Here is a 13,768-nt window from a genome sequence, read left to right on the forward strand (position 1 = left end):
CCCGAATAGCCGATGTTGTGGCCTCACTTCAACGCTCTCACATTGTCCCTCACAAACTCAACAGCCATATCTCGATTCATCCCAAAGAGTCATGGACGAAACACCACGAGCCTGTCTTCTCGGATTACCCGCTGAACTACGCCTGACGGTCTTCGAGTGGGCGCTTGCCGATTCGCATGTCAACCTCCGCCATCAAAGAAAGAGACCAACAGAAGACATCCGAAACCCCTGGGCATATCTCCAAATCAACAGTCAAATTCGACAAGAAGTCCTTCCAATATTCTACGAGACAGTGGCATTCAAGCTTCAGGATGGGATGACCGAACCGAAACTGCAATCTTGGCTTGAATTCATCGGGCCTGAAGCCACCGCGAGGATCAAGAAGGTGGAGTTCAACTGCAAAGGCAGATGTGCTATGTTTGGTCTGCAGCCGGAGTATGCTCTTGCTTCAAGCTCCTCTCCATTGAGGTCTTACATTCTATACATACTGACATCTCTTCTTCCAACTAGCACGGATTATTGCCACCGTGAAGTCTGTCTCGATCTCACGACCACCCGCCCTGCCAACGACGTGGAACTCTTGAACGCTGCTGTTGATAGCTTCAAAGAGGATCACCGCTCGTTGCTGTGCTCGAATGATGCAATCAGCTGTTGGGACGATACTTGGAAGAATGCTCGTAGACAAGTTGGGTTTTGGATGAGAACGAGTGATGGCACGATCGATGCGGCGCTTATCACTCAGCTTTTGTTGACTATGTTTCACGTTCTGGAGATTGATCATAGCACCTCTGCTGCATGAGGTATCAGCGTGCAAGGGAAGTTCTTTACCTCATCAATCATTGACGAATATCTCAGCCAAGGAAGCAGTAGCCTGCTATAGCACCATTTTGCGGGCATCTTTCTCGTCTTCCGGCAAACAGCTCAAGATGCCCTTCAACTTCTCCAGCACGGCTGCCTGCAACTCGGCATCAACGTCCACTTTATCGGTGTTGCCAACACTGATACTCGCAAAACAGCCTGCTGTATTCTTCACCACACTCCTCTCCACGGGCAACCGCTTGCTACCACAAGTCTCCACATCGTCTGGCGTGAACACCGGCACTGCGGGATATATCCTGCTGAAGACGAACTTGAAGCTTGATGTCGAATGACAGCGATCGTTGACGGCCGGGAAGTTAACGTTAACGAACACATCTTCAGGCAGGTATGGCTTGCCACTGGACGTCAATGTTTGTGTGACGTTGGCTGAGAGGTCGGCGTATATAGTCATGTACGGCTGCAACGGAGCGTTCCAGGCTGTCTGATGGCCCGTTGATCCCGAGAAAGCGATGGCAGGAACGCCTTCTTTGACAGCTTCGACTGCTGCGCCAACGGTGCCAGAGATGGAGGTGACTATGCCGAGGTTCGTACCGACATTGAAGCCTGCTACTGCAATATCTGGAGGGCCTTGGAAGAAGGTGGTAGAGAGATTCTGGATGCCGTAACGCATGGAGGTTACTGGGTAGGAGTTCACATACTATCGGTACCATATCAGTCTTGTGGCAATGAGAGATTGGTTTCAAAACTCACGTTAAACCGTGGCTCACTCTCACTCTTCCCATAAGGTGGACTTCCAGCAGGGCAGCTCGCAAACTCGCATCCATCCTCGCCAACTTCCTCGGGCTCTTCGTCGCTCGAGCCCGTTCCACTCTTGTTCTCTGCCGGAGCGGATATCAAGCCATTGAAGCCAGCTCTTGTAAGACAATTGTAGAGTTCTCGAATGTTGATCTCTGCCCAGCCGTCGTCGTTTGATATCACGATATTGATAGCTTGAGCCGCCACGGGCAGGACCAGGAAGGCGGAGAACTTCATTGTTGATGGAATGTTAAGGATGTTGGAAGGTCACTGGAACAGGTTTCGAGAAGTCGTCTCCATCTTCTCCCTGACGACCCAAGCATTTTGCTTCGTTGCTTCCGCCACCCAGGTGGTCAGTTGCGGTGCACGTGTGCGATTGATCGGCAGACTCGACTTCTCTATTGAGATTGAGCTCCGGCTCGGCACGGTCGCCTAGCGCTTGGAATCCTGGGATGGCTTCGTTCACTTCACTTCACCTTTCCCATCATTCAACCTTTCCCGTACTATATGCGACTCACCGGGCCGTCGAGCCTCTTCAGCTCTTTGCCTCGAGCAGGCAGCGGAGATATTCCTCATGCCCTCTCACAAGATGATTCTCAACTAGAGGTACATGGCTTCGACGATGGGGATTCAGATGGAAGTTGGCGCGTCTACTCGTGAGTTCGAAGACGACTGGTAGGATTGCGTTTGATCTGTGAAATGCGATTGAGAAGACCATTGGAGCCATTTGCTTGATATGTGTAGCTAGACCACTGCGAATCGAAACCCATCTTTCCGAAACTCGGCTATCTCGTTCCCATGTTCTCATCACCGCCGTAAGAGACTGTCAACCTCGCTTTCCAGCATTAGATAAGATCCCAGATTTCAGCGGATATGCATGCCAAAAATTGTCTCAGTCTTCAGCAAGAGACGCCTGGGAGAAATATTGTGGACCTACGCTATTTTAAGGGCCATGAAAGAGACGACCAAACAAGGATGATAGGACACATTCTGTACCGAGTTCTTGCGGCAATTGCGAGCGTAATGCATCATGGTCGAGGAGCGCTTGATACTCACTCGCGAGCTTAAAGCCGACTTGAATGCAGTATGTCAATGGTATGGGGAGTGTCGATACGCATTCCCTCATCCACGTTCAAGGACAACAAGCCCGGAAAGGTCTCGGAAAGGTCCAACTCGTTCATGTTGCCTTTGCTCTGGCTTGCTACCGCAGCACCTGCTGTGCCACACCGGGCAATTCGCTGCTGCGCTTGCTCTTACTTTCAACTTCATCGAGGCCCCCGACGTCGCTACTTCGCCATCAATAGTAGTTTTATGAACCGATCAAGCCACCGTGGTCGATTCCGCGATGTCTTTAGCGCCAGAAGTACCACGATCTACTACATCTTCAATAGGGCTAGAGGCTTCTCTGCAATTGCAATGCCGTCGTAGGACCACCTTCCAAATTTGCCTGCACAAGACACCGCGTCAGCTACGGCTACCTAAAATGGTGGCTGTTCAGCTCGCGCGACAAAATACTCATCGTCCGGAAATTGGCCCGCGACGACGCCGGCTGCTTACTGGCTTGCGTGGCAATGCTACCCTCGGTGTTCTGCTCAAAGTGGAACATCTATCCCCATTACTCCTAAGCCCTTTCAGCAGCTTGGAGTGCGATTAGCAAGGCAGTCCCTCACGAAAAGGCAGAGAGACGGCAGTTCGATACGTTCCACTTTGGGCGGACCGAGGAGGATAGAGGAAGTGATAGCTACCGATCTTCATAAGCTCCTTCCATGTCTCGTCTCCCGCAACTTCCTTGCTGAGCTTAGCGTCATCGTCGGCACGTCTGGTTCTTTCGGCTTCTTCCGAGTCGCGCAGTCGCACTTTCTAATTTCAAATTTGTGCGTGCTTCCTCTTCCTCCATCCGACGACGCCATCGCACCGACTTCGCTACGTCGCCATCGACATTGGTCTCATCAGGCGATCAACCAACCATGGCCAACTCAGCGATGACTCCAACGCCTCCAGTATCACACCCTTACAACACCCACACCAGCTCGATGAGCGCCCACAACACTCCGATGTCGTCCGAGGACCACGTCCCACAATTGCCGGCAGAAGCTACCTACAATGCCATCGAAGAGGCCAGGGATACCAACGATCCTACGCGGGGCACCAACAACGACCGAAACGTCACCTACATCAACAATCAAACAATGAGCGTCACTAGTGATGTGTCTACTGAATATCTGCACCCTCGCGTCCAATGTGAATTGGCCAAACTCCAAGCATTGATGCAAGATCTTCGGGACGAGAAGGCCGAACTCGTCTCATTGAAGGCCGAGCTCAGGAATGCATTGCTCAATATCCAGAGTCATCCACAATCAGGGCCTGCGCCTCCGCCCACAAATACCTACATCATTCCTGCGAGACGAACTCCCGCCGCGGGCTCTACAGTTGCGGCCCTCGGCCTCGTCAACAATGCCCCCACCACAACTCTCAGCAGCAATACTGCCAACAACGCTGATGCTACTGCCAGTGATGCCACCGCCAATGCGAACAACAATATCAACAATCCCGCTCCTACGAGACAGCCTCCAATGGCCTCAATTGCATCGGTCCTGGACGTGTTGTACATTCTGTGCCGTGCTCTCGATGACCAATTCAACAAGGTGAAGTCGTTATGCTTGGATGACCACAACAATATTCAGGCGGTCCACGAAGTTTTCGTCTCCTACTTGGAAAACGAAGATCTATACGTCGACACAGTGAGAGCAAGCTTGGATCGATTCGCTTCCGGAGGACTCGCCGAATACGCAAAAATGCGGCCAACAGCCGTCCCCTCACACCGGGCGACAACAACACAATCCCAGGGACAGCAGCAGCAGGGCGAGGAGGTAGGTGAGGATAGCGGCCAGCATTTGCGGCCGCCGTCATCTGTGTCGTACGGGCAGTAACGTACTGCATCGGCAACTGCGAGCATCGCGCTCGCCACAAACCCCCTGGCCTCTGCTGAGTGCAAGTTCCCTCAGTTCTCGTGCTGACATTTTCCGGAGTTCTGTCCTTGTGCAGTTCCTGCTGGTCGCGCCCTTGTGCAGGCCCTCTTGTCGCTCCCTTGTGCAGACACTCTTGGCCCTCGTGCAGCCCTCGCGCACGTTCTTCCTTGGACGCTGCCCTCGTGCTCGTTCTCCAAAAGATGCTGCCCTCGTGCACGTTCTCTACAAGATGCTGCCCTCGCGCGAATTCTTACTCGGACACTCCGCCCTTGCGCCAGTGCTCCTTCGGCTCGCCCTCGCACAGTCACCTCTGCCTCTGCCACGCATTGCAAGGTAGGTCCAATGTTAACTGTACAGGAATCAATTGCAAAGACTTGCAAAACACTTCACTCCTTTCCTTCTTCATCTCTACCGAACACTACAACCAGAAAAACATCCCTCGCGCCCCCGCCTTCCTCCTCACCGCCCAATCACACTCCTCCTCAACCCCATCCACTCCCCCCAAACCCCCTCCACCTTCTCCCGCCCCTGCAATCCCCTCCACCACCTCCCCCAACTCGGAAACCTCTCCTCCCACTTCACATCAGGTACCCGAAACGCAACGATGAAATACGGCAACCACATCAAGTCTACATACGTCATCGCCTCCCCGGCGAGGTACGTTGTCTTCGAGAGCTGTTTGTCCATCACACCCACGATCCGCAAGATTTCGTTTTCGTAGCGGCTGATGACGGAGGGGAGTTTCTCCGGGTGGTAGTTGATGAAGAAGGAGTATTGGCCGAAGTAGGGGCCTTGGCCTATGCGAATATAAATCAGATCGGTGGGGAAGGCGAGGAGGGAGGTGGACTTCGGGGAGGGGACATATCTGTCGAACTTACCGGACATCTGAAAGTCTCGCCATGAGCGAGCGGTCCACTTCGTCGTCTCATCTTTCGGAAGGAGTTTATGCTCCTTATCGTAGGTCTCGAGGACGTAGTCGATACACGCACCACTCTACCACCCCCAACAATCAGCCAACACAACCCATATCCACAACCCACATCCCATCTCCCTCCTGCTATTGGAAACTCACCTCCCAAACCACCCTCCCCCCAAAATTCGGATCCTCCACCGTCGGCACCCGGCCATTCGGATTCAGGGATTCATAGGCTTCTTCTTTCATCTCCGCCAATTCGAGGAACTTATGCTCGTACGGCACGTTTAGTTCGGAGAGGATGAGGGCGACTTTCCAGGAGTTGGGGCCGGTTTTGTGGCCCCAGAGAGTGAGAGGTTTGAGAGGGGAGGACATTGTGAGGTGGATGTTTGGAGTTTAAGGAAAGTGTATTGGGTGTGTTTTATGTTGGAAGGGGAGGGAAGAGGGTGGTTTATATGTGTTGTGGCCTCAGGCATACATATCTCGGTTTGGGCTATGGGTTTCGGAGCTTACAAATGTTTCTTGAAGGGGAGATGCAGCTAGCATCCTGCGGATTCGGTAGGGCTGAGGGTTTGTCTTTGGATCGACTTGAAGCCGTATGGATCGACGTATCTTTGACACATTGTATCGGATGGGAATTGTTGAACATCTCTCCTGCTCCGCCGTTTCGAATTCTTCATCTGGAGTGAACGACTACGTGTCTGCGCCGCAACCTTCACCTCTTTCGAACCAAGTGTCCGTGGACTCCACGTACAGCTTTTCAATTCCTCACGACCTCTCCCTTCCTCCCTTTAGATCTTCTTCCCAACAACACAACCAAACCCCCCACCACTCACAAACTCCTCCCAAAACCCAGGATCCTTTCGCACACACTCACACCCCCTCGGGTCCACCTCTTCCAACCCCTCAAACCCCACCTCCCTCGCCAACTTCCTCGCCTGCTCCAAATCCATATTCGCCTCCAAATTCGTCGCCACAGCCGTAAACGCCTCCTCCCCAAACCCTGCCGTAAACTTGTACCTCACCGCATCGGGCACGTCTTCGAGAGAGTGCAGTTTGACGCCGTACTTCCCCGATCCGAGACCTCCTGGCCGTTTGCGGGGGTCGCTGGAGCGGATGGTGATGATTTTCCCTCCGTTGGGGCGGCAGTAATGGGCGACGTTGCGCCACATTGTTTCGAGTTCCGGGAGGGTGGTGGCATGGTCGAAGGTCCATATCATGAGGACGATGTCGTAGGTTCCATTGCCATCTCTCCCAGGTAAGGTAATCTGCTCCTCGAGCGGTTTGCTCACGTCGCCGACGTAACATTGCACTTTTTCTCCTGGCTTCCGTCCGGCGGCTTCTTCCAGCTTCTCGCATCCTGCTAGCATTGCTGGGGAGATGTCGACATTGTCGACTCGCGCGGCGCCTGCTTTGATGGCGTTGCGGGCGTGGAGACCGGTGCCGCCGCCTAAGTCGAGGATCACTTGGCTGGTGCAGTCACCCAAGGCTTGGAGGACGAGTTCATGGGAGATGCGGGAGTGAGGGAGGGATTCGATGTGGTTGTATTTGGTGGCGATGTCGTCGTAGTCTTGTTGGTCTTGGCCCGTCATGGTGAAATGTGAAGTTGTTGAGAATGGGCGTATGTAGTGATATGCTGTGCAGCTGTTGTTGATAGCCGATGGCGATGAGGTATTCCTGAAGTTCGTTGTTCAAGTGCTTGTCCCCGGAAAGAACGATCGGGATTGTTTCTGATGCACAAGTCGGACTGCTCGACGAAATGTGCGATACATGCAAAGTCCTGTTGCGCTGTCAGTCGTTCAAAGTGAAGGTACACTGCACGCGGTAAGTTCACGCGATGATATCACCCAGCTTCTGCGGTTCCTCCAAGCTGTCCGCGGACCATACCCACAAGCTCACCACGTCGGTCATTGATCTTTGAAGCTGTATCACGTCGATGAAGATGGTCTGTCGTTAAGCGTACATGAAGGTCCTAAATCGTCCGTCCGCCGATGCGAATGCCATTCCCCAAACACCTTCCCAAATGCTGCACTCCTCAAATGCTTATCAATCGTTCTTGGGACTGGGTTTCCCGCTACTCTCACCATTCTTGCGTGCTGGATAGCTCGGTATTGGCACGGGATCCACCTCTTTCATCTTCTGCGCGGTGTTGTCTTCTGACTCGTCGCTGAGCTTGCCATGCCCGCCATCCACTTCAGTCACCTCAGAATCATCCTCAAAGTTTATTCGAGCCTCCTCATCCTCTTCCTGTCCAGCGACTTGCTCATACCCTTTGCCCTCGCCCTTCTTCTTGTCCATGATGAAGTTGTCGATGACCCAGTATTGGATGGCGTTCATGGCGAGTGGGAAGACGAAGAGGGCGAAAGTCACTTGCAGCGCTTCGTTGCCTTCGGTCCATCGCAACGCCCAATCACCGATCCATGGCAGCCAAGGCATAGCCAGGAACAGGAAGAAGACGAATAGTTTCATGAACACCAAGCCGATGCAGTAGATGAGCAATTGTTTGAGGTACCATGTCCCCTTGGCTGGAGATCCGTAGTTGCCTGATTTGATGGACTCTGGCGGGTTGGCGAGAGGGGTGCGGAGGAAGAGGTGGTAGAGGATCTTGAGGAGGAACCAGAGAACGGGAACTCCGATGGTTGTCTATATCAAAGTCAGCACGTCGAGCGGCGAATGTGTGGCATTTTAAAACTTACATCAATGCCCAAGTTAAGCAGGTAGAAGGAGCACGGATTCGGCGATCGCCCGCTGCTGTCATCTGAGCTGCCATTAGAAGCGACATGAGCGGCGGCGTTGGCCATATCGACGCTGCCCAACATGCTCATGGCCAAGTTGATGACATGGGTAAGCATGGAGCCGAAGACCTGCTTGCTGACATCGTAGAAGAAGATCTTCCATGGTCGCTTGGGCACCTCTCTCCATCGTTTCCAGACAAGTGTTAGCAGAGCCAGCGCACCCAAAGCACCCTGCACAAGAAGCGCGAATGGCCCCAAAAGATGACATTGCGCTCGCTGTGGAGGACCATCGGTTGGTGCGTCGTCTGAAGTGGTAGGCTCTGCATCTAAGCCCTCCTTGTCCTGAATCGCATCCTCCACATCCCCATCATCCAGAAGCTGGTCTTCAATGTCCTCAATGTCCTCATCACCAAGCGGTATTGGCGGTGCCGTTGCTATTGAAAGAGCGCCATCCTGCGTCTCTGAAGGCCCAGGAGGCGAATCTGACAGCTCAACAATATCTATGAGCTTGGTTTCGAAAATCAAGGTCGCCTTGGGAGGGATAGGGCCAGCGCCGTAGTCGCCATAGCCCAGTTCTGGTGGGATGGTCAACTTCCTTGACTGCCCAATACACATGCCCATCAATCCCTCATCCCATCCCTTGATAACCTCGTGCCCATCGAGCGTGAACTCGAATGGCTTGCCACGCTTGTAGCTCTCGTCGAACTCCGATCCATCTGACTGGAGTGTGCCCTTGTAATGAACGGCAATCTTGTCGTGCGATCTCGTCGGACGGTCGCATACCACCGGTCCACTGGTATGTTCGATGATCAGGCCATCGGGCAGTTTCTCGACCTTCTGGGCGGAGGTGATGGCGGAGGATACGAGGACGAGGAGGGAGGTCGGTAAAGCGTTGAAGGAGCGCATCGCGTTGGCGAAGGCGTAGGTGGAGGAATCGTTATTGTCGACTCATGCGCGATGATGCAGGTTCGATAGCGCCGTTGCGGAGGCGTTGTTGAGGTAGCCGTGGAATGTAGGCGCCGGGGATCTCAGCTGAGGCGAGGCGATGAGTGCTGTCGTTCCTCCTTTGTGCGTAATAAGCGAGCGAACAACAACAGTACCACCGTCCACACCAGCCAGTATACGTCGAAGGAGGTAGGAAGAAGAGAAGAAGGCGGCGATGATGTTTGGTGGTCATCAGGCGTCACGATTCACCCGGTCCACGCTACCGAACGCATGCCCAGGCGCGCCAACTCCGCCTTCGACAACGGCCGCTAGCAAGAATGTGGCGGTGCCTCAGAGCTGACGTTATTGTCCTCCAAACGATTGCTACTTTAGTGGGAGCTGACAGGGACTGCTCATCCATTGGCACCACAACGAAATACAGTCAGATTGCTCTGTTGAGCGTGGTTCAACACTGGAACGCGTGGAGCCCGAATTGACGGCCTTTCAATCAAATACGAGCGCCACACCCAACCCGAAATTTGACCTCCTTCGACAGCAACACGTGCTCTGCAGTCAACGACAACTGGATCCAAGGCCGTATCACTACCAGGACCGCAATATTTCAGAGTCAGACACAACATCATCGGGCCTCGCTCTTCGTTCCATCAACTCTCCGCCGCCCTCTGAATCGCCTCCGCCGTCTCCTTGGGCATACTCCAAAACGGACTGTGCGAAGCATCCAGCGTCTCTGTCCTCACTCCATACCCCTTGGCCGTCTGTTCCACCATCATCTTCTGCACCACGATCGGGATGGCATTGTCCTTCAAGCAATAGATGTACGTGCTCGGCACATGCTTCCACCCAGCATACGTAAGGCGACTGTGGGCAGTCTGGTAGCTGTGCGGCTTGAGCATCGCCGTCGCTGACTTGGCGTCTTCTTCGCTCATGTCGTTGTAGAAGACCGTCTCGGGTCCGTTGGGGAAGTATTGCATCTTGTCGTCGGAGATGATAAACCAGGGGAGATCGTTGCCACCGAAAGCACCGATGAGCGATTCGCCTTCTGGGATCACAAAAGAGCAGCAATAGACAAGGTGGACAATTCCTCCTGGCTGGCCTCTTGTTTGACGAGTCTTCAAGTCCAAGCCTTCGACTGACTGCGTCGTGGGAAGTCCGCCGTACGAATGGCACACCAGCACGACCTTTTGACCAGCGTCACCAGCGGCGATCACATGGCGTCGGACTTCCTCGACATCAGGTTCGAAGCCTTTGAGGTGCTCTGGCGGACCGACGGAGGGTAAGTCGACAAGGTCTGTGTTGAATCCAGCCTGTTCGAGATGTTTTGCTACTTTATCCCAGCAGGATGCAGGATGCCATGCGCCAGGCACGAAGATGATGGTGGTGTTGGACGCCATTGTTCAAGATGCCCATCTTCGAGGATGGGCGTCCTATACCGTACTCTTATATGTTCAGAGCTCGCCAAAGCTTCATGTGTTACCTTATCGGGAAGAGCTCAGTACCGGTCCGAGGCACGGGATATCTTGAGTAGTACAAGAAGGTGTTCGGGTAGCTCGTGTGGTTACTACCGTCTGAAAGAACCAGCGAGACCTTTCAAGAAGGACTATATCGTCGACAGCGCGACAAGATACCCCATCAGGCATCTCATCGGAACCAGACTGACGCAACAAACATGCCTGGATTACCTCGCTGTCCATCCCAACCACCAGCGACGAGGTATCGGCAGCATGCTTTCTTCGAAACGGGGTTGCCTTCGCCGATGGGAATCATCTGAAGGTCCTGTTCAATGCAAGAATGCAACGCATAGAGCTATATGAATGAAATGGTTTTCGCAAGGTTGATGAAGCCGTTCAGGACAGACCGCAGTATGGCTGGACTGAGCCGCAGATCACGGCTGTGCTGTTGAGGGAGCTTTCGTGAGCTACATGGAGGAACTCGCTCTCTGAAGTGTTGGATGATTGTGCGGTGACTACAATGTTATCTGACTGATTAAATCGAAATAGGGCAAAGAAAGAGCTACGCAGGACGCCTCAATCCGCAAGACGGTGGCTTGGTAGCAAGAGATAACGATCGTGGAGAGCAAGAAGTCTGCATTCGTTTCGTCAGTGACATTGTCATGATCCATGTCTCCTCGACAAAAGTGCCATTATTGTCACAAACGTGGCTATCTTAAAGATTATACTTGACTGCCTCAGGCGTCCAACGGAGCTGAAGGAGCCGAGGAGGATTCAACGGCCATGTGGGGCTCCTCTACGCAACCGCATCCTGTCATCACTCTTTCTAGACCACCTTCCTGCTGACGCTTCGCGCGGGTCTCGCATAGGAGCGAGATGACAAAAGAGGGACAACTGAAGGATTTTGGGTTGCGTATAATCTTAACGTCAACGTTTCATCCAGACGGAATCGCGGCCGCCGAACAATTGAAAAGGACCTCCATATCTATAGCACTCAGTACGAGGCATCCTCTGCCTGAGGGCACAGCAACCATGAAGAAAGACGAAGAGCCAAACGAAGAACAAGACGCAAAGCAGTCAGCGGATCCCAAGGAAAAGTCCAAACGCGAACCCAAACCCGACACCACCGCCATCGCCGCCGAACTCGAAAACCTCGTCACCGTCGCTTTCGCCGCCATAAACGACCGCAACTGGCCCTACCTCCTTTCTCCAGAATCCCACATTGCGCCCTTCGTCTCCATGGGCGCGTCCGGCATGCGCCCTTCGGCCAACTCGCACGCCAAAATGATCGCCGACTTCCAGGCCCTCGTTGAAGACTATCCGGACTATCGCCTGCATATCGTCAGCATGTCGACGCAGGTGTACGAGAATGTGAGTGCTGCGGAGGTTTTTGCGAATTGTGAGGTCACTGGGGGACCGGGAGTGCCGGTGGGAATGAGCCGCAAGACAGTGAGTTGTTTTGAGTTCCAGCGGATTGATGGCGTCTGGATGGCTGTGCGAGATACGACTATTCCTGGGGGTGGGGAGGATCGAGGTGGGTTTGGTGGGGAGATGGATATGGGGATGGGATGAGTGTGAAACGAAGTCTGGATTTCTGGCCGATATTACAGCCTTGGACGACTGGAATCCTTTTTGCTCATACTCTTCGGGTCTCGTGCCGGCTTTCGAGCATACCATTCCTTGACCCACCATCTCCAGTCGTCACTGACCATGGCTTTCTCGCGGGTATCGAGATTGTACCAGGCTCCAGCTTCTGCAGATGCCTCCTCTCGCCAAGTATCAAGTTGTGACTCCAGCCAACTGGCAGCAGTCTCGGCGACCTTGGCTGGTTGTTCGAGAGCGGCGAAATGCCCTGCCCCATCGAGTATCGACTCGGCGACCTTTCCAACCTTTGCACCACCACTACCACCAACCTCGATGCCTGTTATCTCCAGCTTCTCGACTCGCCCAGCAGGCTTTGAGCCGAACAATGTCGACTGCTTGCCATATATGTACAGACAAGGAGGTCTCAGAAACGGGATCTGCCTGAACAGCTTCACCGCATCTCCTCGATAGGCCGGCTGCTGATGTCTTGTATGTTGGTCCTTGTCTATTTCTGGATGCGATGACCTCGTCGGTCGGAAATTATCCAACGGCTCACCTGCCGGTGGATGGCAATCTCGAACAAAAGCCCGAACGTCGTGGTGTTTCGTCGTCGAGAATGTCACCCGTCTAGATTCGTCTCTGGCTCTCTGAGGATGCAGCAATGTGGGAAGCTCTCGAAAGCCAAACTCATCCCACCGGTCGATTACTCTTGGATCCCAAGTTTTCACCAGGCCGCTTTTTCGATTCTCGGCGACGGCGATTTCTCTCGAAGGCCAGACGTCTTTTCGCTCAGTGAGCCAATATGCCGGACTGAAGTTCATACCCTTGTGGTCTCTGTTGAGCACTGGTTCGACGCAGATGACAGCATCCAGGAGCCTCGGATGGTACAATGCGAGTTGGATGATGTTGTTGGCGCCCATGCTGTGTCCCAAGCCGACAATTGGCTTGGGCATCTCTTCGCGGAAGATGTTGGTCATTTGTAAAAGATCACGAGCATGGTCCTCCCATGTTACTGCGCCTTGTTAGCAGATCTGAGGAAGCACATCGAAACTTGCTACGACTCACAATCGATCCCCAATCGACCTTCGTTGAGGACGCCACTCTGCCCATGGGTGCAGATATCCGCTATCCATATCGACCGAATCCGAAAGCTTCCTTGCGACTGCTCGTACAGATCATCGAAGAGAGGCTCATATCTAATCAGACTGGTCAACGAAACGACCTCTCTGTTTCCAAACCTCCTATGGCAAGCTCACAGTTCTTTGCAAAATCCCGCTGCATGTGCGGCGATGATCGTCACGTCCCCTGATTGAGGCTTCGAATTGGCCCTTGGTATGTACTGTTTGACTGCGAGTTGAAGCTCCTCTTCTTCACTGTTCGCCGTCGATTTGAAGTATCCTCGGATGTGCTGCGCTGGGACGATGTGCTGCTTGATATGGAAGTGCTTGGTCGACATGGTCGTTTGGAAGTGAGAAAATACCAGAGGCAAGATTCAAAAACAACGTTGGACGAGATGTTGTTGTCGTCAACCGATCTTTGACCTCTCAACGATTGTGGATT

General features: G+C 53.4%; 9 protein-coding genes across 9 annotated transcripts; 3 read left to right on the forward strand and 6 right to left on the reverse strand.

Moving 5' to 3' along the window:
* Positions 1 to 91: 91 nt before the first annotated feature.
* Positions 92 to 799, forward strand: M409DRAFT_28957 (uncharacterized protein; the record flags this gene model as incomplete). Its single annotated transcript, XM_033809247.1, has 2 exons — positions 92 to 435; positions 511 to 799. The coding sequence occupies 2 exons, from the start codon at positions 92 to 94 to the stop codon at positions 797 to 799; spliced, it is 633 nt and encodes a 210-aa protein (XP_033661461.1).
* A 75-nt stretch (positions 800 to 874) lies between these two features.
* M409DRAFT_70326 (uncharacterized protein) lies at positions 875 to 1,851 on the reverse strand (the record flags this gene model as incomplete). Its single annotated transcript, XM_033818680.1, has 2 exons — positions 875 to 1,516; positions 1,570 to 1,851. The coding sequence occupies 2 exons, from the start codon at positions 1,849 to 1,851 to the stop codon at positions 875 to 877; spliced, it is 924 nt and encodes a 307-aa protein (XP_033661462.1).
* A 1,730-nt stretch (positions 1,852 to 3,581) lies between these two features.
* Positions 3,582 to 4,544, forward strand: M409DRAFT_28959 (uncharacterized protein; the record flags this gene model as incomplete). The annotated part of the gene is made up of 1 exon (XM_033809248.1): positions 3,582 to 4,544. One exon carries the CDS (start codon positions 3,582 to 3,584, stop codon positions 4,542 to 4,544), a length of 963 nt encoding a protein of 320 aa, XP_033661463.1.
* Positions 4,545 to 5,042: 498 nt separating this feature from the next.
* M409DRAFT_28960 (uncharacterized protein) lies at positions 5,043 to 5,871 on the reverse strand (the record flags this gene model as incomplete). The annotated part of the gene is made up of 2 exons (XM_033809249.1): positions 5,043 to 5,576; positions 5,656 to 5,871. The coding sequence occupies 2 exons, from the start codon at positions 5,869 to 5,871 to the stop codon at positions 5,043 to 5,045; spliced, it is 750 nt and encodes a 249-aa protein (XP_033661464.1).
* Positions 5,872 to 6,287: 416 nt separating this feature from the next.
* On the reverse strand, positions 6,288 to 7,088 carry M409DRAFT_28961 (uncharacterized protein; the record flags this gene model as incomplete). Its single annotated transcript, XM_033809250.1, has 1 exon — positions 6,288 to 7,088. One exon carries the CDS (start codon positions 7,086 to 7,088, stop codon positions 6,288 to 6,290), a length of 801 nt encoding a protein of 266 aa, XP_033661465.1.
* Positions 7,089 to 7,542: 454 nt separating this feature from the next.
* On the reverse strand, positions 7,543 to 9,137 carry M409DRAFT_70327 (uncharacterized protein; the record flags this gene model as incomplete). Its single annotated transcript, XM_033818681.1, has 2 exons — positions 7,543 to 8,139; positions 8,193 to 9,137. 2 exons carry the CDS (start codon positions 9,135 to 9,137, stop codon positions 7,543 to 7,545), a joined length of 1,542 nt encoding a protein of 513 aa, XP_033661466.1.
* A 683-nt stretch (positions 9,138 to 9,820) lies between these two features.
* M409DRAFT_59835 (uncharacterized protein) lies at positions 9,821 to 10,567 on the reverse strand (the record flags this gene model as incomplete). Its single annotated transcript, XM_033814313.1, has 1 exon — positions 9,821 to 10,567. One exon carries the CDS (start codon positions 10,565 to 10,567, stop codon positions 9,821 to 9,823), a length of 747 nt encoding a protein of 248 aa, XP_033661467.1.
* A 1,089-nt stretch (positions 10,568 to 11,656) lies between these two features.
* M409DRAFT_28964 (uncharacterized protein) lies at positions 11,657 to 12,196 on the forward strand (the record flags this gene model as incomplete). The annotated part of the gene is made up of 1 exon (XM_033809251.1): positions 11,657 to 12,196. The coding sequence occupies one exon, from the start codon at positions 11,657 to 11,659 to the stop codon at positions 12,194 to 12,196; it is 540 nt and encodes a 179-aa protein (XP_033661468.1).
* A 32-nt stretch (positions 12,197 to 12,228) lies between these two features.
* Positions 12,229 to 13,664, reverse strand: M409DRAFT_28965 (uncharacterized protein; the record flags this gene model as incomplete). The annotated part of the gene is made up of 3 exons (XM_033809252.1): positions 12,229 to 13,220; positions 13,274 to 13,404; positions 13,465 to 13,664. The coding sequence occupies 3 exons, from the start codon at positions 13,662 to 13,664 to the stop codon at positions 12,229 to 12,231; spliced, it is 1,323 nt and encodes a 440-aa protein (XP_033661469.1).
* Between the last annotated feature and the right edge of the window lie 104 nt (positions 13,665 to 13,768).

The sequence above is a fragment of the Zasmidium cellare genome, assembly GCF_010093935.1.
Source record: "Zasmidium cellare ATCC 36951 unplaced genomic scaffold M409scaffold_47, whole genome shotgun sequence".
Lineage (NCBI taxonomy): Eukaryota > Fungi > Ascomycota > Dothideomycetes > Mycosphaerellales > Mycosphaerellaceae > Zasmidium > Zasmidium cellare.